This window comes from Diplotaxodon limnothrissa, linkage group LG13, assembly GCF_057381915.1.
Source record: "Diplotaxodon limnothrissa isolate DT_005_m linkage group LG13, D_limnothrissa_male_GT1.1, whole genome shotgun sequence".
Lineage (NCBI taxonomy): Eukaryota > Metazoa > Chordata > Actinopteri > Cichliformes > Cichlidae > Diplotaxodon > Diplotaxodon limnothrissa.
Window position 1 is genome coordinate 21605135 of NC_140608.1, and position 23305 is coordinate 21628439.

The following is a 23305-nucleotide window of genomic DNA, read 5'->3' on the forward strand; positions in this document are numbered from 1 at the left end:
TCTGAACAACCAGAAATGAGTTGGAACAAGCTGGGCTTTATGGCTCACTTTCATGATTTTGCAGTTTTGGTTCTCACAAGATATTCTTTCAGCAAACAATGCACCTGTTTTTATTTATTTGTTTTATTATTCCTTCATGTAAAGTGAATGCTGAATATCCAGTGTCACATGAGAGCATCACAAGTGTTTTGTTGTGTTGTTGACCTTTGCACGCCCAACTGATGATAACTCATTGTAGTTTCATTGTAATTGTAATACAAAAGAAGTATGAACTCATATTGAGACTCCCTTGCAGCTTCAGTTGCCACAAGTTAATCGTTTTTTTGTCATTCACATAAATAAAATCACTCTAAACAGAGCATGCAGCTGTGAATGCTTTTCTGTGTTTCTCTGTGTGTAATGCAGACCTCAACCACCATCTACGTTCGTATTGTGGATGAGAACGATAACGCCCCGGAGTTCCCCGAAGAGGAGTACGTCACAGTGCTGAGCGAGGGACCGGAGACAGTGGGTGCCACCATCGCTACGGTAACGGCCATTGACCCAGATGAGGGTTTGAACGGCACCTTGCGATATGCCATCGCTTCAGGCAACCTGATCCAGACTTTTAACATCAACAGCATCACGGTGAGACATAAGAGCAGTTATGCTGAAGCGTCACAAGCAGCAGCAGAAAAATGTTAACCTTCTGTTAATGCTGTGTTTATTTAGGGGAGAATTACCGCTGTGAAGGAGCTGGACTTTGAGATCAGCAACGGACATTATGCGCTGGTGGTCACAGCTACGGACCAGTGTCCAAAACCTGCTCTTCGCCTGACATCTAGCACAACAGTGATGACGAACACTCATATTTATATTTACAGAATAACACACACATAGAAATCCTCCCACATGCATTCTGCATTTTATCGAGGATCGCCTTCGTCTGTGTACCAGCTCTCATTTGACTCTCCCCTCCTGTCCCCTCTTTAGGTGTTGGTGAACGTCCTGGATATAAACGACGTGACACCCACTTTTCCCAGAGCCTACGAGGGACCTTTTGAAGTTACTGAAGGTCAGCCAGGGCCTCGGGTGTGGACGCTCCAAGCCAGGGATGAAGACTCCGGGCTCAACGGCAAAGTGGAGTACAGCATCACCGGTGGAGATTTCCAAAGTTCGTATCAGACTGATTTGCTGTGGTGACGGTAAACTGTTATGAAATCCCTCAAAACGTCTCTGAACATCCTGAGAACATTACAGTTATTGTGAAGGGCACCGTCTCGTAACACTTCCTGGAAACATGTCCAAAATGTCCTTGCAACATTGTAACCTGACTATTAAGTAACCAAATTTTATAGTCGTATAAAAGGGACGTGCAGCATTTTCACAACCGAGGCAGGGCGTTTCAGGGACATCCCCAGCGTCCTGTGAAGGTCTGGGACATTTTTCACCTTTAGTGAAGTAGAGAACCTTTAGATAACGTCACATAAGAAGCCTAGGAACACCCCCTTCTACACTGATATGCATCTCCACTCTCTTATATGTTTTTCTGTCAGACGAGTTCATGGTTTCCCCAGTGGAGGGTGAGCTTCGAGTGAGAAAGGATGTAGAGCTCGACAGAGAGACCACTGCCTTCTATAACATCACTGTCACAGCCCGAGATCTGGGAACCCCATCTCGCAACAGCTCGGTGGGCCACGCTTTCACACATAAGCACCCACACACTCTGCCATGTCTGTTACTGTGTGTTAAATGTGGCTTAGTTCTATTATTTGCTTACTATACACATTAACCACATGTAGGATACTATATATCACCTGAATGACTGCTGTAGTTTTTTTAATCTCTTTATGTCACATAACCCACAATATAAAAAAATCATAATAAAGTCTTGTTTTTATGGGTTTATTAATAGCTGTTCAACCAGCTTGAACTGAATGCCTTTATTTTTAAAGGTGGCTCTTATTTTTTTCAGGTGCTGGTGGGGGTTTATGTTCTTGATATCAATGATAACGACCCGGTCCTCCTTAACCTGCCTTACAACACAAGTGTAAGTGAAGGCGCGTCAGTACACACGTCTGTGGCCAGAGTCCGGGCGCAAGATGCAGACAGCGGACGCAACGCACTGCTCACTTATAACATCACTGCTGGCAACCAGGATGGAGCCTTCTACATCAATGACACAGTGAGAGAACTGGGTGGTGGGGTTTAGGCTGAAAAAGGTGGAGCAGGTGGTGGAAGATAAAGAAGCATCCAAGAGCTTCTAGATTTAGTCCCAGATCAGTTTATCAGTTTAGTTTAACCTATGGAAGTGTTTAGGCTCCCTTTAATCTGCAGTCCAGCTAAATACATTAGCTGTGTATAGACTATAAATAAAAAGCTTATGTGACAGGATATGAATTTGTCTTTTTTTTTAGATAAGGGTGAAATATGTCTCTTGTTTGTATCACAGACTGGTGTCGTCCAGGTCAACAGACCACTAGACAGAGAGCGAGTAGCTGAATACACACTCACCATCACCGTCAAAGACAACCCCGAGAATCCCCGCATCGCTCGTAGGGTAAGCTCACTCTCCTGTGTGCATTTGTTGCAAGTGTTTGCATGCTATCACCCTGACAGTTTCACAGAGAGACCAATGAACCCATCTGCCTGCAAATAAAATAGTGTGTCTTTGCAGCTTATCTCGGGAATTTAACTGCAAGCGTGGTTTTTAGGTTATGCACAAATAGTTGTTTCACGAAAGCACTTGCCATAATGTGAATGAAATGTAAATGAGCCCTTCAAACTCTGGGTGATTGCTTTAGTTTGAACGATGAACAAGGCACAAATGGGTAATATAGCCCTAAATCACAACAACAGTGACCTCAAGTTGATTTATATTGTACAATAACAGATGCCCACCATAACAGAGAGAAAACCCAACAATCAGACACGCCTACGAGCAAGCATTTGATGACAGTGGAAAGGAGAAACTCTTTTAACAGGAAAACTGCAACAGAACCAGGCTCTGGGAGGGGCGGCCAGCTTCTGCGTTGTGTTGGTGGTGAGTTCTGACTCACATGGACAAGCCTAAATGCCTTCTGGAGAATAGATTTTATGGCCAGACGAGACATCATCAACTTCACCTGAAATCAGCAGCTTGATGTTTGAAACTTGACACAGCTGGGTGCTACAACAGGAAAATGATCCAAACACACATCAAAACTGGTTTTCCAGTGGATAAAGCAGTAAACGTTAGGCTTTTTGATTGGTGTTCCTAAAGCCCCAACCTTAACCCCATGCTTAAAACTAGCATGTGCCAGGAAACCAACTAAAGTATATGAATTCTACCAAATCTACCAAGGAGAATGGTCAAATATCCAGCCTAAGTTATGCAAAAGCTTGTTAATGTCTACCAAAAGCATGTATGCATGCTGTACTGGAAAAAGAAAACTTCGAAGTTTTAAAAGTTTAAAAGCCCATGTTTATCACAAGGTGACCTGGAGGCCAGCTTGAGGGAAAGGACCCAAAAGCAGACTCAGTAAGCTCAGCGATGAATTTACACTTGATTTATTCAGTGATATCAAAGCCATTTACAAACACCAAAACCCACAACAAGCCCACAAGATATTAAACAACTATTTACATGAATATGTACAATATGGGGAAGATGTGCGGAGCGTCAGTGAGGTGGAGGGGAGACTTCTTAGGGAAACTCAGGAGCGGAAGATGGGCACAGATGACTGGTTTAACCAGAACAGGATTACAGTCTCCTCCAGGGCACAGGGAGAACAGAGACAATGAGGCAAAGTGAGGCAGGAAATCTGAGGAGTGATTCAGTAGGTGTGGCTGCTTACTTGGATCAGAGCGGTTTTCCAATTGGGAGGCGTCGTCGTGAACCCAAGTGAATGGTTTTGTGGCAGGGAATCCAGAGCTTCAGTGGGCAGGGTGGAGGCAGTGATAGTGGAGGAAATCCACTGAGGGAGGTGAAGGAGATTGCCTGACTCCGCCTCAAGGTGGACCCAGGAAGAACACCGCCAGCCCCGACACACCCGCCACTCAGTTGTATGGTGACAAATTTACCATGACATTCATGCCCATGATGACTGTATATAAACCTTTGATCACAACTATAAAAGTTATATAATGTAACAAGTGCAAAGTGCAAACGGTGGATTCATGTAAGAAAAATAGAAAAACTTTCAATCTAAGGTTTTCTATGCCCATTTTGCTCTACTAGGTACAGTGATACGTGAGTTCAAATGAAGTTCATCTTTGAAAGTTACATAATTTTGATACTTTAAGAGTTATAAGACACTTCTGTTTATACCTATGTCCCACCTGTTTTTTGATACTTTACTTCCTGCATCGTGTTCATATGTGGTCTTTTTACTTAAAGCGAGAGTAACATAGTTCATCAAACTGCAGTTGTGAGGTTTTCTTTAAACGCACCATGCATCTGTGGGAAAAGGTGTGAAACTGTTCTTCTTGCCTGCAGAGATGTGAACCGCTAAGAGTCTGAATGCAGTCCATTAGTGCATGCAACAAAGTAGTGCAAAATCTGTCTGATCTGACGTCTGATATCTCTATATTAGTTTGCAGGTTGACTGACCTATATTTGTCTCTTGCTTGCTGTGTCACACAGTCTTCTAAGCATTTTCTTTCCATGAATCTTTTGTCCCACACACCAGGATTCAGACTTCTTGGTTATCACCATTTTGGATGAGAATGACAATAGGCCTGTGTTTACCAGGAGCAGCTACAGGGCTGAAATCACAGAAAACTCTGCTGCAGGTAGCATCCGTGTGTGTGTGGGTGTGTGTGTGTGTGTCTACCTTTGCAACCTATAACTGCATGGCAGAGCAACATGGTCTGTAGCACTGTCTAACCCACTTCCTGAATCTGTTTACACACAGTTCGTGTTCAGCAAAGGCTTTTTTTTTCACTTTGTCGAGTGATTTACAAATAGCCTTGTATTATAAATACACTTCAGATACACAAAATACATTTGTTCAAAACACAAATAACAAACACGTGACCTGGGGACAGTACAGAAGACTTCTTCCAAAAGTCCTTTACCTTGTAAGGACTGATGATCAATGTTATTTTTGAAATATTGTGAGACTAAAGTCAGCATAAGTGACAGGCCTAAATCTATCCCCAAACAAGGACTACTTTTTAAAGAAGAAGAGCAAAGAATTTTACGTGAATAATTTTCAGTGTGTAATAATTAAGATGACTTTTCTTTTTACCACATATTGATTTAAATTGGGAGGACAGCTTTTTCCTCATTCCTGACATCTTAGTCTGTCTTGTAGGAACCACTGTAACAGTTTTAAATGGACCAGTTCTAGCTGAGGATAAAGACATTGGACGTAATGCTGTGGTGAAGTACCGCCTGCTGGGACCCAGGGTGGACCTCTTCACCGTAGATGCTGATACTGGTAACATTGTGACTCTCCAGTAACAAGAAAGAAGATTTCTTTTTTTAAAAAGTGTGATGGTAAAGTCTGTATCTCCCTCCAGGTGTGATACTTGTGCGCCAGGGAGCAAAGTTGGACCGAGAGGCATTTCAGGAGCCTCGTGTAGAGCTGTTTCTGGTTGCGGAGGACATAGGAGGTTTAAACAACAGCGTACCTCTCACAGTTACCATCCTGGATCAAAATGACAACCCTCCTGTCTTTAGCCCGTCCAGTTTCAGCGTTCGACTTCCTGAAAACAGCCCGACTGGTGTGTGCATTGCTTTGTTTCTATGATCTGGGTCAGTGAGTGGGATGGGAGGAGGGACTTTGAAACAAAAGTATTACCCCTCCACTGTATGAGGTTTAGGCGCTTTTTGTCTTCGGTGTAGTGATACTTGATCACAATGTGTGTGTGTATATTTGCTCTCCAGTCATTACTTTGTCTCTTCCAGGTGTTGTGGTGACTCAACTGTCTGCCACCGATGCTGACTCTGGCTCTAACGGATGGCTGACGTATCGGTTGGAAAGTGGCGCAGAGGACCGCTTTGTGGTCGAAGCGCTGTCTGGCGCTGTCTTAGTGGGCAACACCACGCTTGACAGAGAGGAGCGCGAATCATACCGTCTTGTCATCATAGCAACTGACCGCGGCACACCCCCTTTGTCTGGCACGGCCACCCTGACTGTTATCCTGGATGATGTCAACGACTCACGGCCACGTTTTATACAGCCTGTAACCGTGATAAACGTCAATGAGTCCACTCCGCCCGGTGTGGTGGTAGCCACGCTGACTGCCGAGGACCCTGATCTGCATCCGCGGTTGGAGTATTACATTATTTCCGTGGAGGCAAAGGATGATGGGAACAACCCAGTGGATGGGCTCCAGGAGTCCTTTGGGATTGATCTACACACAGGTGAGACATATATTTCTACCGCGTTGTATGTTTAGATCTAAAAAGCTTTACTTTGAGTAATGATGATGGATACCGGCTATATCAGGTCTTTTGTGTGTCTTTATATGGACTTTCAGGCGCGGTATTTGTACGCAACCCTCTCAACAGAGAGCTGGTAGCTACATTTGAGATCATTGTGTCTGTACATGACAATGCCAGCGATGTTATTGACAGGTCAGGCAGTGTTCCCAATGGTAAGTGACTCTTTAACCTTCAGTTTATTATAAGTGACTTCCTAAGTAGTTTCCACTTATCTCTCATATCATGATCTCCTCTACAGCAAGATTAACCATCAACGTGTTGGATGTAAATGACAATGCTCCTCGTTTCCGGCCTTTTGGAGTGACTAACTTCACAGAGAAGATTTTAGAAGGAGCTCAGCCAGGCACAACGCTGTTGTCAGTGTCAGCTGTAGATCCAGACAAGGGTCCCAATGGCCAGATCATCTACCAACTGCTTCACTTGCCTCGAGGGGGATACGTTAGACTGGAGGACCCTTCAGTTGGTGGGCTGTCGTTGGCTGCATGCTGTCAACAAACGCAGCATGCACCAGTTTTAGATTTGCTTTCATTTAAGATGCTGTTACTTGGAACATCAAATAAAACAGAATGCAATGATTTGCTAATCTTATTTTATTCACAGTATACAACAAAAACACATGTTTGAACTGAAATATTTTTTATATTTAATGAAAAATATTAGCTCATTTTGAATTTGACATGTCTCAAAGAACTTGGGGTGGTGCCACATTTTGAAACATTTTGCAACTAATGAAGTAAACTGAGAGTAAACTCAGAAGTAAAGAGGGCAGAGGCAAAAAAACTGCATCTGTAAAAGGATTTCAGAATAATATTCCTTAATTTAAAATTGCAAACACTTTGAATGTCTCATAAGCTACAGAACAAAATAAGAAACTATTTCTCTTAAACTGGTACATTTTCTCAGTTTAAATAAGTTTTCTATAATAATAATGGATTGGATTTATATAGCGCTTTTTAAGGCACCCAAAGCACTTTACAATACCACTATTCATTCACTCTCACATTCATACACTGGTGGAGGCAGCTACAGTTGTAGCCACAGCTGCCCTGGGGCAGACTGACAGAAGCGAGGCTGCCATATCGCGCCATCGGCCCCTCTGGCCAACACCAGTAGGCAAGTAGGATAAAGTGTCTTGCCCAGGGACACAACGACCAGGACAGAGAGCCCAGGGATCGAACCGGCGACCTTCCGGTTACAGATGCGATTCCCAACCGCCTGAGCCATGTTCTGTTCTGTGAAAATATGGGTTTATGAGATTTACAAGCTACTATTTACTAGCTTTATTTTTTTATTTGACTTGTTTTTATTGTAATTGTGTTTATATTATACTTTTCCGTACTTGTTGTCATGCAAATTTAAAATCTAAACACAGGCTATAGTATATGAATGTTGACCGTGACTATCATTGTGATACCATTTTTTCTAGGTAAGATCGTAGCCAACCAGACGGTGGATTTTGAGCAGGTTCAATGGCTGAATTTTACAATTCGTGCTCAGGACCACGGCACTCCTCCCAAGATTGCTGAGCTGCCAGTTTATCTGCGTATTGTAGATGTCAACGACAACAACCCTGTCTTTGTACAACCGTCATATCAGGTATTAAAGAGGACGTTAAGAAACACGAACACAATTGAAGCAAATTTGTGTAGGACTGTTGCTTAAAATGTTTCTATATTCTCTGTGATCACTGCTTAAACTTGATATTTGTGGAGATTTTAAGAGCCTACCGCAGGAGAAGTACAAGCCTCAGGATGCCAGTGTTATTAGTGTCATTAGTTACATCTATGTCTAAATTAAATAAAGTACCAGCGCACGTGAGCCCGAAAAGGACAAAACACAGCAAACCGAGAAATAACAAAGTCATTAAATTATGAATAAGAGCACACAAAATCCATGAAATTAATTCACCACAGTAAACTGCCACCAGTGTATTAACTGTAAAAATGAGCTTGCTTTGCAATGTCATCAAGCATTGTACTGCATGAGTGTTTTTTTGTTCTTTTTTTCTTGTTTGTAGGAGCCTGTGTTTGAGAATGTAGACTTAGGCACCACCATAGTTCGCGTCCGTGCTACAGATGCTGATTCTGGCCTCTTTGCAGTGATTGAGTACAGCCTGGTAGATGGAGAGGGCAAGTTTGGAATCAGACCATCTACTGTAAGTGAACTCATACACCAGCAAAATCTGATCTAGTGTAAATAAAATTGCTTTATTTTTGTTTCTGCAATTAGAGTTTTGTTTTAGCATTTCCTAGAAAATCCAAAATGACAAAGCTTTGCTTAAAGTGTAACAAAAACATCTCAGAGTAGTTACAGTAAATGTAACATTCCACTGTGTGAGATTTTAGTGGAAAGGTTAAAGCGAAGCAATCCATAACCTTTGAACAGCAGGTTCCACTGAAAATGTGGAATTTCTGTCCTCTGGGGAAAAAAATAAACATTTATTGAGTAGTGAGGAGTGTTTTACTGTGTTATCTCTCCTGGCAGGACTGAGGAGCATACTACCAGGAAACACAAGTTTATGCAAAAGGATCTAAAAATATCTACAGTACATATTTGACCGTATTTGACTTCTGTTCTGTCATAAACACAGAGTCAACTATATGTTCTCCCAGTCAACACTTTTACTTCTTCCCCTCATCATTCTTTCTCTTCTGCGTTAGGGAGAGATCTACATCCTGTCCCCTCTAGACAGAGAGACAAAGGATCACTACACTTTAACAGCTGTTGCCCGAGACAATCCCGGCGACAGTCCAAACAAGAGACGAGAGAACTCTGTCCAGGTAGAAATCGTAGTTCGTGATGGCAAAAATATTTGGTTTACACATAAACAATATTGTAAATATGTCTTTAGTATTTGGGTGATTCATTGAACCCTTATGGAAATGAGAAATAGGCCAATTTTACAAGTTGTGTTGTCAAAGTCAAAAAATAGCAAATCATGCAAACACTTGATCAAATACTTATTAAGGGTGTCGACCAGGAGAATCTATGAATTTGAAGCCAATGCTTATCTTATAATATATATATAATTTTTATAATTTGAACTATTGTTTTAACTGCGTGCTGAGCTAAACTCTGCAGATCTTAAAGCCCAAGCTAATACTATCCCTAATATCCTTTTGCATTATAATGTGTCAAATCAGGTCCTGGTGACTGTTCTCGATATCAACGACTTTCAGCCGCGCTTCTCAGAGCGAGTGTACAACACCAGTGTGTTTGAGAATAAGCCCAGTGGTACTTCCGTGATAACAATAAAGGCTACTGACCTGGATGAAGGCGAGAATGGTGCAGTACTCTACAACATGTTAGGACCCCATTCAGGTATGAAAACGCAAGATGCAATAAAATCCTCAATAGGGTCACATGACTAAATCTTTTCAATGAACTATGCTTTGAATTAAAAGTTACTACCTTAGGTACAGCTTGAATTCTTCCAATAAATATCCACACTTTACTTTTTAATCACTTGTATAATTGGTGGAAAGAGAATAGTATCACAACTTTGTCTTCTCTTGCGCTTTTTCAGATGCGTTCTCCCTGGATCCAAACACAGGACTGGTGCGATCTCGACGTCTGCTTCAGTCGTCAGAACGTTTCAACCTGACTGTGGTGGCTACAGACCAGGGGCGTCCCCCCCTATGGGGCACAGCGGACCTGATCATCATAGTCATAGATGTCAATGACAACAGACCTGTGTTTGTTAGGCCTGCCAATGGAACTATCATCCATATCTTAGAGGTACCATCTGCATTCACAGCCTTCTTTAAGTCATCGTTGTCAGCATGTGCTTTTGCCGTACGCTTCTGTTGTGCAAGGATATATATGTCCTGATTTCTTTACTCTAGTGCTACTATAATGCTCAAAAGAAATGAGTCACTGGTTTTACTGTGAAGAGTTGAACTTATACTTTTACTTCCTTTTTAATACACTGCTAATAAAATGTATTTCATGTGGATTAGTCATATTTGTCTGACACTCCATCAGTATCATAAATGGCTCTAATAAAATAACCCTTATTGTGGTTTGGTTGTGGTCTTTCAAGAGTTGTTTATCTTCCAACTGAGAGACATCATACCATATCACAATATAGAAACCTCTCATAAACCACAGATTTCTTGCATTTGAGTAATATAGATAGGTTATTTAGTTCAAGTCACACAAACACTCACTGCCCTTCTTTGCTCTGTACAGGAACAACGTCCAGAACTGGTGGTGTATGAAGTGCATGCTACAGATGCTGATGAGGGGCTCAATGGAGAAGTGCGCTATGCCTTCCTGCAGACGGGAGCCGGTAACAGAGATTGGGAAAACTTTCACATTGATGCCGTGACTGGAGTCATTACTACTACTGCAAAGCTTGACCGAGAGAAGCAGGCCTTGCTTAGCGTGAGTCACCAGAGTTTGTTTGTGTTTTCAGTTGGTGTAATTGTAGGTATGTGACGCTAACCCTGTGCAAACTGTTCTCTCAGCTTATTATTGTGGCCCGTGACATGGGCCAGCCAGTGCCTTATGAGACCATACAGCCTCTGCAGGTGGCGCTGTCGGACATCGACGACAATGAGCCTGTCTTCCTCAAACCGCCTGTGAGCACACAGATCTAGGAATACATCATAAATGTGGTCATCTGTACATAAGAGATTGTGTTCATGTGTTTTTATGTAATATTTTCCCATGGTCTGTGTGTGTGTGCACTTCCCAGCGTGGTGGCTTGCCTTACCAGAAGCTGACAGTGCCTGAGCACTCCCCTCCAGGAACCACTGTGGGCAACATAACCAGAGCTGTGGACGCCGATGAGGGCTCCAATGCAATCGTCTACTACTTTATTGCAGGTCACTCGGTGCTTTACACACAGTAGCATGTTTTTGCTGTTAATTGTGATTTTTTTTCTCAGTCAGTTCAATAACTGATGTAGCCAAAGTCTTGAATTTAGGAAGATTATAAACAAGTTTTTCTCAACTTATTGTATCTCTATTGTGTGGCCATATGAAAGTCCTTGTACTTCAAAAGCTTGAGAATAATGAAGACATTTGTATGGATCTAGCTGTCTTTGTTCGCTCTTTGAAGCTTCAGTGTTTAATGTGGCCAAATGTGTCTCTTCCTGAAGGAGGAAACAGCGATGGAAACTTTGGCTTGAGTCTAGATGGAGAGTTAAAAGTGCTCAAAGATCTGGACCGAGAGGAGATCCCAGTCTACTCCATCATAATCAAGGCTTCCAGCAACAAGAGCTGGACTCCCCCCAGGGGTCAGAGGTCATTACGGGCTAAAGCTCTGGATCCGGCTCAAGACCCCAGTCTGCTGGATGTCCGGATTGAACTGGAAGACATCAATGACCAGACACCACGCTTCATGAAGACAGAGTACACTGCAGGTAACCTGCTTTCCTGCATAAATCTGTATGATGGACTATGTGATGCCGACATTTACTTTATACATTTCTTTCTTGTTTTAGGAGTTGCAGCAAACGCCAAAGTGGGCTCAGAGCTTATCAAGTTGGTGGCTATAGATAATGATATAGGCAACAACAGCGTGGTCCAGTACCACATTGTTACGATCCGCTACTTCCACTCACAGAGCAACGGCAGTGAGGATGTTGGCAATATGTTCATCATCGGTGCGTTTCTATAATGCATTGCTGTAATGCAAATCCTCTGAAGGGAGAACCAAAATGCATTGTATTTTAATCTTGGGTACATTTTGACCTGTGAGAAAAAAGAAATTTAAGAAACTTGCACAACAAGTATTTCTGAATTCTAGAGGGCAAAAACACTGTGTAGCAATGGCGAGAGATTTAAAGTAAATGCAGATGTCAAATATCTCATAATAAAAACTTGATGAAAAACTGTTCACATATTGTTTTAAAAGATAAGGACGACTCTGTCACAAATGAGTAAGTTCAGACTTTGAACTCGTTTGCAAACAAATTATAGGAATTGAAATGGCTTCAATAAAACCGAGTTAACAAATAGTAACAGCGTTCTCACACATGAACATTTTGCTTCCCGTAACCATTTTCCCACGCAGACGCAGAGAAAGTTACTTAAACCACCGCCTATTTTCAGATCTTTTCTGCATGGTTTCAGTTGTACTGGTGTACATACAGTGACAAAAGTCTTTTTGCTCCCGAGTGAAGCAAATTTCTTACACAGAAACAATGCTGTCCCTTGATTTCCCCAGGTTTGACAGATGGCATCATCCGCACTTACGATCTCTTCACAGCCTTTAATCCCGGCTACTTTCAGCTTGAGATTTTGGCATGTGATTTTGCTGGACACAGCACAACAACTAATGTGAATATCTATATTCTCCGGGATGACCAGAGGGTCAAGATAGTCTTCAATGAGATTCCCGATTTTGTTCGTGCAAACCAGGAAGATTTCATCAACCTGCTCTCCAACATCACCGGTGCTATTGTCAATTTAGATGACATACAGGTTAGGCTTTCTTAGAGAAATGCTTTGATTTGTTTGCAGTGTGTAGATATCTGACATCTTTGACCCTTTTTTTCAGTTTCATGTGGACAAGAAGGGCAGAGTGAGCTATGTTCAGACTGATATGCTCATCCACGTTGTCAACAATCAGACCAACACCATCCTAGACGTTGAAAGGTCGTGTATGCACTAGCGCTCCAAAGCAGCGTGGTTGCACTTTGATTCACATACACTAGGAATAATAAGGCCAGTGCAATAAGGCCTTTTTTATATAAGGACTACACATTCTGAACCGATTTTTTTAATACTTTCCAGGGTTATTCAGATGATCGATGAAAACAAAGAGCAGCTGAGAAACCTGTTCAGAAAATACAATGTTGTGGACGTCCAGCCAGCTGTTGGGGACAAACTGCCAGACGACATCTCTACTCTGCAGGTGTGCAAAGCTGCCAACTCTGGAAGTCTCCAGCCTGCTGCAGATGTTATTTGGTTTTGGTGCTTTTAAGGTGTCTTTCTTTTTCTCTTTCACAGCTGGTCATCATTATCTTGGCTGTGCTGCTGTGCTTTGCGGGGATTTTGTTTGTCACAATGAATTGGCATTATCGCAGAGTGTAAGAATTTTGTATTAAGGCACATTTGTTTACATTGTTTGAAACTCGCTCAGTCACGCTACCAGTCTGAGCAGCTGATCAACATGTTTATGATCTCATAATGTGTCTTTTTGTTTGACGCAGACATGAGAGGAAGTTGAAAGCAATTGTCGCAGGATCAACAGGTGAGAAGCAGCTCGACTGATGGGACGGTCCCTTTATCTGTTGATCAGGAAATGACTTTGCTATCTGCTGATGTACAGTACAAAATATCAGTTAACTCAAAGCTGTTTTTCCATTACATTGAACTTTCCTCTACCTCACAGGAAACCAGGGACTAATGGATATCCTGGACATGCCCAACACTAACAAGTACTCCTTTGAGGGGTAAGATAATAGCTTTATTTTTACATTTTACTGGCTAACATTATTTACAAGAAGTTCTCACTTACAACAAAGTTCTCACTTGATGTTTGTTTTTTGACAAGTTCTGTTTTTTCAAAGTCTCACTTGATTTTTGTTGTTTGACAACTTCTGTTTTTTCAGGCATGCCTCTCCTTGACTTAGAAAACAATAAACAAATAAATGCTTAATAAGTGTATTTATTAATAATATAACAGAGGAGGTTAACAGACACTGCAACAAAGGACAGAAGAAGAGCAGGGCACAGGAGGGAGACAAGACACTTGACAATAATGAAAGACAGTGATACAGGAGGGGAAGTAAAACTAAACACTAGACACCACTAGATTTTATCAAAATAAAACAGGAAGTAAGCGCCATAACTAAACGTTTTAACTTAATCTTAAGCTACAAGAGGGAACAAATTAAAAGGACTAAATTATAACAAGAATTAAATGCTCCAAAATGCTCAAGAAAATAAAAAGACCAGTATACAAAACTAGTGAACAACCTAAAAAGTTGAAAGTTAAAAATCATCGTCCTGCAACCCCAAGAAATATTATTGGAATTTAATTCCCCACAAAACCCTAAAGTGTTGTTTTAACGTGTGACAGCAAGACTAACATGTTAATTAGTAAGTGTTAAGTGTAAGTAAGTGTTATCTCTGCATAGCTCCGGGCTAGCTGTTTCCAGTGTCATTATATCAAACTAAGCTAACTGCACATTAGCTTTATAATTAGCTTACAGACAAAATAGTTGTAAAAATCATAGTTAACTGCATTGTCATGACTATTTGAGCTGTTTTCACCATAATTAGGTATCCTCAGCATTTCTATAGCACAACAAATTATGAGAAAAGAGACACATAATCCAATCATTTCTTTCCTTTCTCCATAGATCAGGAAGTTCATTTGAATTAACCATTTTCTTGAAGCTTATTTTGATGCCTTCAAAGGCAAGGTCCTTTGTATAACCTCTCACTGATGGATTTAATGCTTCTGCAGGGCCAATCCAGTGTGGCTGGACCCATTCTGTCGCAACCTTGAGTTGGCTGCTCAGGCTGACCATGAGGATGACCTGCCTGAGAACCTGAGTGAGATAACTGACCTGTGGAACAGCCCCGCACGCACTCACGTCAGTACCAACATCCATTTGTATTTCTCAATAACACCCCAAGTATATTAATAGATACAATTTTGCTATGTGTTTTAATACTCAAGAGATGTAGAATATGGGAGTTTGTATCGTTTACCATGAAATACTCTACCATAACGTTTTCATCATTTGTTCTCACAGGGCACATTTGGTCGAGAGCCTCAAGCGAAACCTGAGGATGATTGTTACTTGAGGGCAGCAATTCAGGAGTACGACAACATTGCTAAACTGGGCCATATCATGAGAGAGGGCCCTATCAAGGTGAGACCAGGAGTAATGCACTCACACATGCGCATACTTTCTTTTTTATTTTTGCTCCATCCATCTCATAATTGTCGGGACAGTTTCTTTTCCCAGAACTCAAGCCTTCCCCTATTTTTAAGAAGTGGAGGAGGTCCTGAGTATAAAATATAGAGGCAGACCCTGAGGACTCTATTATAGGCTTTTAACGTGCCTTCAGGGATAGGCCTTCCTGCTCTGGATTCTTATTTATCTGTCCTGTGACAGCGCGGGTGTGCAAAGGTGGATGGTGTTACATACTATGTTTGATCATGACTGCCATCCTGTCAGGGTTCCCTGCTCAAGGTGGTCCTGGACGACTACCTGAGACTGAAAAAGCTCTTTGCAGCACGGCTTGTCACAGCATCCACAACCGAAGGAGACATCTCATCTGTCACTGAGGTGGGCTACAAAAAACGGACGAGCTCTCTGCACCTGCTGAAGGTGTTCCTGTCTGCTGGAGAATGATCTTCTGTTTCTCTCAGTTCCCTTTCTGACAGCTTGTCTGAGTACTCTGACATGATTCCTTCCTGCTGGTTCTCCTTTCTCGTGTACTGTGAACCAGACTTCAGGTCAAACAGAGTTTAAGCTTAAAATTTGCTGATTATTTGTTTCAAGTGTTTTTCTTCCAGTGACCTACTAATTTCACTTCTGTTTCATTCCACTGATTTACTCCTTTCTAGCACCTTGTCAAAGCTATTTCTTTGTCAACCTAATGCATTTTAATCCCAGCATTAATAGCTAGCAGCTTCATTCACTCTCCCTCTCCTCTCCTGTCCTCCTTTAACAGCTGATCCAGAGCGATTTGGATGACGAGGACGATGAGCATCTGGGTATGGGTGGAGGTCGGGGCACTCTCCGTTTCAAGCACAAGCTTCCTGTGGAGTTGAAAGGGTCTGAGGGTGTGCACGTGGTCCACGGCAGCACAGGCACGCTCCTCACGTCTGACCTCAACAGCCTGCCTGAGGACGACCAGCGGGCCCTGGCACGTTCTCTGGAGGCACTAAATTCTGATGGGGTGCTGTACTCTGAGCGCAACGCCCGTACAGAGTCTGCAAAGTCCACCCCGATGCACCGCCACAAGGATGGGGACACCCTGTCTGAGAGTCCGCTGGAGATCACAGAGTTATGACTAGCCGAGGCCTCGCTGGTCTGAGAGCAAACCACGACTCGTGTGTGTGTGTGTGTGTGTGTGTCCTTGTGCCTTCACACCGCCACCCTGATAAGTTTGGGAAGGACTGGAGGAGCAGTGTGTGTAGTCTAGGGAACATCATCATCGAACGTCAGTGCATCATTGAGACATCCCGATAAAGGACGAACGCAGCACTGGGTCAGCGTCGGTGGATCTTGCATTGGAAACGGTCCCATGTTGGATTTTGTCAAGAGATGGTTTATTTAAAAAGAAAACATATTAATAAAGGAAAGTGACAAGCTTGACACTTTCCTTCAGCGAGACAGAAAAAAAAACTGGTTTCATCAACTTTTATTTGAAGAGCTGAGTGGAAAAGAGGGACTAAGCCTCCCTGTGGGAGAAGCTTGTTGAACCACGACCTTAAAATCGTCAGAAGGTGCCTCGTTCTCACTAAACTTTTTGAAGGCATGCCTGGACTGCAGACACTCACACAAACGCACACACACACTCAAAATAAATAAATAGAATAAAAATGATGCTACACACACTCAGACCAGCGGATGGCCGTCAATGGGAGACTGAGACAATAACAATTCCTTATCACGCTGATATTTTTCCTTATTGAAAGATGCCTATGTCTGTGTTGAATGAGATATTAGATGTTGTTGTTGGGACTTTATTGATGAACACTTTATGGATACAGGGGAACCTCTGTATTTTCCCAGTGATGCTCACGGAGTGGCGTTTTCGCCTCACACAAAGGGATGAGGAGGCCTGAGCTCTTTTTGATCGTCTGAAGAGCAGCAGAGAACATTCAGACTCTAGTCCAGCTCACTTTTAAGAGCATAACTGTGTCAGTCACAGTTAAAGCAAGAACCTGCATAAGAAGAGGAAGACTTCTTAAATGATGAACATGGTGGATGAAGGATGACTGTTATCTGGTACTGGGGTTACAGGGAGTAAATAAATCTTTGATATTAAGGGCAGTTAGAGAAAGCCTTGATAAAGACTTATAAATGGGGGAAACTATGAATTATCCCATTTTCTAGACATAAAGAAGGCATTGTGCCCAGAGACTTTACACTGCCACCTGAGGGAGTAAAAGTCATGCTCCAATGAGCAATGTTTGCTTTATTTTTTTATTTTCTAGAATATGTGACGGAATTAAAAGATATTTTTGAAGAAAAAAAAATATGCTGGCTTACCAAAATCGGTAGGGAACAACTTTGGATGTTTGAGTATGTGTATTTTGTGCTATGGTGACATGTCGTTCTGTTTTCCTTTGCAGGACAACTAATGCTGTTTCTGATGAGTGGTGTGTTTTAAAAAATAATGATTTTTTATATTCCCATTTTGTAAGTTTTTATTTCTTTGTCATTTTTGTCACCAGCCCTGAGATCTGTGTTGGGAAATGTTGTGGGATGGTCTGTGGTAATAAAAAGACTTATGCAATGGCCTCTGACCTCAATAGATGTTGCCATATGTCTGGTGTCTGATGCAGCAGAACGAGCTCAGGCAGGAACAAAAAGCTTGGGAATCTGAAAATAAACATTAATAAACCTAAATATTAGTCCCCCAGTTACCTCACAGTTGACGTCTGTTCTACCCGCAAACAAAAGCTTAAGTAGGAACATAACACTACAAAAGAAGACTTAGCAACTGTGGTGAGGTGGTAAATACTGCCTCCTAGTGGAACACACCTGGTATTAGGGAGCAAAAACATACAAGTAATTAGTTTGCACTCCAATCCATCCTTTTATTGTTATTAGATTACATAGAAAATTTTTCATTAATAATAGCTGTCAAAAAACTGGAAGGAGGCATTAGAAGACGTGATGTGATGTCTCATCGGCCTGTAGCGGTTCCTGATGTCACAGTGGTAGCAGTGGTTGACATCTTCTTCAGAGTCCTGTTCAACTGTAGGGACACAAGAAGTGATCATTAGTCCTGTATTCAAAATCTTTTCAGTGCGGGGCAAACCAAAGGAGCAGGTGATGTTTTTAATTTTAATATTAGAGACAACTGTTTAATTTCCAAACTTTTAATATTCAAATTAGATTGTTACACCTTGTAATAGTTAGCATCTGAAACATATTAAATATTTTCCCATTCAGAGGCATTATGGACGATTGCTTACCTCCTCAAACTTGTGGATCTGTCTGATGAAAAAGTCTCCATACCGACGAGCGACTTTGGTGTCGGCAATGTGGATCATGTCCTGTGGGGAAAATGCCATCAAATATAAAGTACAACAAGCCACATCCACATATCTAACTTCTGTAAAACTTAATTTAAATCTTATGCTTAATTTTACCCAAACTAAACACCTGAGGCATTCCTCAGAGCCATCCAGCCCTGTGACATGCTATTTAAACAGCAGCACAGAAACATCAAAAAGAGCACTTTCATTTAAAAGATGTTCACCTTGTCAATGTAAAAGTCGACCTCAGACGCAGACTGGAACTCTCCGTCCAGCGCTGAGATGCCGCTGGTCCACACCAGATTCTTCATCTTGTGTTTGAAGACGAGCAGCTGAATGCGGAACTCCTGCTCTGTCATGTCCAGAAATCCGGCCAGCTTGGCTACTGGCATGGTGGTGTACAGCTTCAAGAAGCTACAATGACATATTGTGACTTAGATGACATGTATAAGCACTCAGACACAATCTAATAGTTCATGTAAAGGATTTAAATATGTAAAGTGTGGCAAAACGTTTGGAGGAGATTCAGGATATTTTTGTACATTACTCCAGCTTTTACAGGTAAAACTACAACCTCCACATACTCACAAGTTGGGGGACTCACCTTCGAATGGTGGAGAGCTGGGCCTGCTGCTGCACCTCCTCAGCAAAGACCTTCAACTGCTGTTGAAAAGGTTCTTTGTGGTAGTTCGGGTGGACGTTGTCGTAGTTTGGCACTACAGGTGACAAGAACTTGGGACAGGCAAAGCTGAACAGCTCCTCGAACACCTGCAGATCTCTGAGATGGTAAAAGTAACATTTGCATCAAAAGAAATGTTTGAGGCTACGAGCACAAATGCTAATAAAGTCATACATTACTGATTCCATATCCCATAAGCAAAGCTCCACACTTTATATAACATTCTACATAATACAAAATCATAACAGTAAAACAGAAAAGGACTGACTCACAACTTAAACAAATATGTTGTAAAGCAAGGCAGTGAGTGTAGGTCTTACCCCTTTTGCATGCGGAGCATCTTATCTCCGTACTTCTCCCTCAGCTGGGTGTGGATGCTCTCGTCGATGCGCATCGGGTACATGGTCAGAGCGATAGCCAGCAGGCCGTGCATCTGCTCATTTTGTTTGTTAATCTGAAGAAAACATACAGGTATTATGACACCTGTTCCAAACATAATACTGTTTGATCATCCAACACAATGAGAGTGCCTGATTATTATTCACATGTCAAAGCATTTTAAAGAAAATCAGCGCATCCCAAATGTTGCTGTCTGAAGTTCTCTCACCACGTTCTGTACAGACATAAGTAAAAGAACCTACAGCTAAAGATAAGACAATAAAACCACTGCTGTTACTGACCATCTCATATTTATACGTTGACCTCTGGAACATGTTTCTTGTTCTCTGGATATAGAGCAGGATGTTAGCAAAGACTCGAATGGCATCCTGGTAGCGCCTCATCATAAGGTAGGCAAAACCCACATAGTAATATGTGGTGATTTGGCACTCTGGAACACGCGAGTACATACTCTGAAAGATAGGGAGAAAAAAAATATGCAGAAATATGAATTACAGAAAAAATGAGCAGTTTCATTTTTTAATGTTTAATTTCAACAGATCAGCCAAACTTTATTTGTTGCTACAAAGGTTGATTTAATAGAAACTTTAAACTCTGAGATGAAATGAATTATATGACTCCGTGCTACTGAAGAACTGAGAACTGTGAATTATGTATTTGCTTTATAAAGTATTATAATAGTTATTCATTGTTAATGTGTCAGGTAAATTAATGAGTTCCTTCTTTTTTACTGCAACTTCACTTTGCCCACATTAAATTTCATGAGCATAAAGACTGATAAAGCAGAAACTGTGTCGAGTCAAATTATCACAAGAATCCTCGGAGAATATCGTTTGTTTGTTTTAAATTAAAAACATCAGTATCTGTCAGCATTGTATCAATCCTTCTAGGACAAGAGGAAACAACACCAACAACACATTTCCATAATGACACTCAATCCCAGCGCTCATCATCACTAGTGGGAGCAGACCAGACCTCTCTCTACATGAGGTCTTAAATAAGGTCGTACCTTCTTATTGAGCTCAATGTTCTCCAGGACTTTGATGGCCTGGTAATAGTCACCAAGCAGAGAGTGAAGCCTCAAAAGCCCGACCAAGCTGAAGTAACCCAACATCTTGTACAGAGAGTGACGTCCATATTCTCCAGCCACGCTTTCTGGGTCTCCTGCATTACAAGAACACATAACATGTTCACGACCTATACAGTCCTGGACTCTAAAGCCTTAAATTGACATAATTCAAGATTTTAAAATAATTAGGTTTCTATGAATACTCCATTGTTTCTATAAATATCATAAAAACACTCTTCTTTACCTCCACTTGTGTAGACCTCAAGCTGACGGTTGATGTTGCTCTTGTCCACCAGGGAGTGGAGAACATTGAGGACACTGTGGACGTTCCAGATCTTCGGGTTGCTCCTCAGGAACTCAATTTCCTCCTCAGACTTTTTGGCTGTCTTACAGCGGTACTGACTGAACGACTGAAACTGAAGGTGGAAGAGATGTTTGTTAGTGGATTTTAAATATGCTTTCTAGCCACGTGGACTAGTGATCATTAAAGACCATGAATATCTTCATTAATATGTCACCTATCTGGTGCTTAAAGTAATGATAACATTAACAACAACAGCTATCAGCCCTTTTCTTTATTTGGATCTTATTGATTGTTGAGCATGCACTCTAAAAACACTGTAATGTACCTGGTAGATAAACTCATCAATGATGTCCCAGAGCCACTGGTTTGGCAGCTCCAAGGGGGCCGGCCCATCAGCATCTGTTTAGAGTCAACAATGATCTCATATAGCTGCTGTTCTTGCACTAACGGATCAGAGAAAATGTATGGACAATATGTGCTCCTTACTGAGAATGTAGTTGAAGAGGTTGCAGTAATTGTAGTAGGACTCAAATCTCTGGTCCAAAGTTGGTCCACCCTGATTATACAGAAAATATTTTTTTCCAACCAAATTCTAGAAAGTTTTTTGGACAGTGATAAAAAAGACACAGACGACTGTTCATATTTAGCAGCTACTCACGCTGACTTTAGCGTAGATGTGTCTGTAATAGAGTTCTTTGTAGAGAATGAGAAACACGGCATCTGCAAAACACAAGAGACAAAAACAACATGAAACATCTCCACTGAACCACACAAAGGAGGCCTAAAACTCTTATAAAATCTTAAATATATAAAATAAATAATAATAATCTTAAGCGGTGCAAGTTTATCTTTTTTTTTTTTAAATCACACTCAAACAATAAAGAATAAAAATGATACTATCCATACAAAATCAAAAGTAGAACAAGTAATGGATAACGCTCTCACCATTGCCAACAAGTGATGCGATGGCCTCAGCCTCTGGCCAGGGAGAGGTCTTGAAGAAACGGTCAGTCAACTTGTTCCAGCTTGATAGGTAAGAGCATGAAAAAGTCAGCATATTGATCACGCACGGTGTGAGAGTTATGTGCACAGAGTTAAGTTTACCTGTTTTCATAGACGTCCTGGATCTCGTAGATCTTCTGCTCAATGCTCTCACTAGATACCCGGTTGGACTGCAGCTCATAAACCTTCTGGTCAATCAAGTCAGAGATGGTTTTGTGGAAATACTGCAGAAAGTTCTTGATCACCTCTGGGATGACATGGTAGGTCTGCTGCTCATACTGCCTCTCGTAGGCAAGGTCTGCTTTAGGGTCACCTGCAAGGAAAATTAAAAGAACATCCTTTAATCTGCTCTAAAAGTTACTTATGTTGTGTGACTGACTAAACAAGAGGATTGTATCTGTAAAAATAGATAGTATGAGTATAAAAGGGATGGTTATTTGTATACTTACCAGTGTGCAGATCGTAGTCGTTTGTGTAGGAGTAAGGATCGTACTGTAAGGAAACAAAGCAATCAGGCATTTGTTACTGATACAGCTACAGCATCTGATATTGATCTGCCCAGCGAGAAACGACCACCTGATCGATTATATAGTGATATTTTATAATAATAAAAATGCACTAAAAAGAGTTACAGACAATTAGCTACTTTTTTGGTTGCATTGTCTTAAAGCAGGGTTTAAGAGTAAATTTATATCACACTAACTCATTGAAGCCACTGTTATACTATGCCGGTGGAGTCGAGCTAGCTACACAGCTACCTAGCTAACAGTGTGCCATTGTTATTGCAGTCAAAACGTACAAATGTCTGATGGAGTAAATGTGTACTTACATCCTCTTCGTCGTGGTATGACATTGTATTAGCTATTAGTCCAAGCTAGTTTAGATGCTGGAGTGAAAAAAGAGAATATGTGCTCAATTAGCTACCGCCGCTAAACCACGCAGCTGGCGGTGGAGAGATGGGAAGAAGCGGAAGGAAGTAGCTGTGACGTAGGAGTGACACGCATCGTAATTGGAGCACTATGGGAAATTGAGTTTGTTGTTCACGAAAAGAAACACTTGATTCTCAAACTTTCGCATATCTCTTCTAAAAGCCAAAAAATATGTAGAGGGTGGTGAATTTAAAAACGAATAACCATTTCTTTCCGCGTTTTTTTCTTCTTAAGTTTCTCTTAGGGAATGAAACCTGTGTAACTGAGAACAAGAGCAAGCTAGGGCTCTGATTAGGGTTTCATAAATGTATTTTATGAACCTCAT

General features: G+C 41.5%; 2 protein-coding genes across 3 annotated transcripts in view; one reads left to right on the forward strand and one right to left on the reverse strand.

The window, feature by feature from the left end:
• Window positions 1–16398, forward strand: part of cdh23 (cadherin-related 23) — a 184809-nt gene extending 168411 nt beyond the window's left edge. The window contains exons 37-68 of one of the 2 annotated variants that reach the window (XM_085369492.1): window positions 406–627; window positions 712–831; window positions 973–1153; window positions 1536–1669; window positions 1955–2164; window positions 2432–2539; window positions 4650–4752; window positions 5277–5402; window positions 5485–5688; window positions 5873–6331; window positions 6448–6564; window positions 6651–6875; window positions 7839–8008; window positions 8430–8567; window positions 9073–9192; window positions 9556–9733; window positions 9939–10150; window positions 10604–10798; window positions 10882–10995; window positions 11112–11241; window positions 11517–11780; window positions 11862–12023; window positions 12587–12843; window positions 12920–13017; window positions 13156–13276; window positions 13372–13451; window positions 13575–13615; window positions 13757–13817; window positions 14837–14966; window positions 15129–15248; window positions 15558–15668; window positions 16057–16398. In XM_085369492.1, the coding sequence (XP_085225618.1) occupies window positions 406–627; window positions 712–831; window positions 973–1153; window positions 1536–1669; window positions 1955–2164; window positions 2432–2539; window positions 4650–4752; window positions 5277–5402; window positions 5485–5688; window positions 5873–6331; window positions 6448–6564; window positions 6651–6875; window positions 7839–8008; window positions 8430–8567; window positions 9073–9192; window positions 9556–9733; window positions 9939–10150; window positions 10604–10798; window positions 10882–10995; window positions 11112–11241; window positions 11517–11780; window positions 11862–12023; window positions 12587–12843; window positions 12920–13017; window positions 13156–13276; window positions 13372–13451; window positions 13575–13615; window positions 13757–13817; window positions 14837–14966; window positions 15129–15248; window positions 15558–15668; window positions 16057–16398 (5253 nt within the window). The remainder of the gene's footprint in view (window positions 1–405; window positions 628–711; window positions 832–972; window positions 1154–1535; window positions 1670–1954; window positions 2165–2431; window positions 2540–4649; window positions 4753–5276; window positions 5403–5484; window positions 5689–5872; window positions 6332–6447; window positions 6565–6650; window positions 6876–7838; window positions 8009–8429; window positions 8568–9072; window positions 9193–9555; window positions 9734–9938; window positions 10151–10603; window positions 10799–10881; window positions 10996–11111; window positions 11242–11516; window positions 11781–11861; window positions 12024–12586; window positions 12844–12919; window positions 13018–13155; window positions 13277–13371; window positions 13452–13574; window positions 13616–13756; window positions 13818–14836; window positions 14967–15128; window positions 15249–15557; window positions 15669–16056) is intronic. The other variant, XM_085369493.1, reaches the window with a different exon arrangement.
• Window positions 16399–18142: 1744 nt separating this feature from the next.
• eif3l (eukaryotic translation initiation factor 3 subunit L) lies at window positions 18143–23009 on the reverse strand. Its single transcript, XM_085369494.1, has 15 exons — window positions 22881–23009; window positions 22501–22543; window positions 22154–22364; window positions 21995–22074; window positions 21708–21769; window positions 21536–21605; window positions 21375–21448; window positions 20990–21161; window positions 20686–20840; window positions 19958–20128; window positions 19598–19731; window positions 19203–19376; window positions 18823–19012; window positions 18536–18616; window positions 18143–18315 (listed from the first exon to the last, which is right to left on the reverse strand). The coding sequence occupies exons 1-15, from the start codon at window positions 22902–22904 to the stop codon at window positions 18244–18246; spliced, it is 1713 nt and encodes a 570-aa protein (XP_085225620.1). The 5' UTR covers window positions 22905–23009; the 3' UTR covers window positions 18143–18243.
• Window positions 23010–23305: the final 296 nt, after the last annotated feature.

Excerpts from the sequence above, each read along its gene's own strand:
- eif3l (XM_085369494.1), bottom strand. The coding sequence starts at position 22,904 with ATGTCATACCACGACGAAGAGGAT. Across the intron at positions 19,732-19,957 it reads CAACGTATAAATATGAGATG|ATTAACAAACAAAATGAGCA; the intron begins GTCAGTAACAGC and ends TGTTTTCTTCAG. Across the intron at positions 18,617-18,822 it reads TCGACTTTTACATTGACAAG|GACATGATCCACATTGCCGA; the intron begins GTGAACATCTTT and ends TTTTCCCCACAG.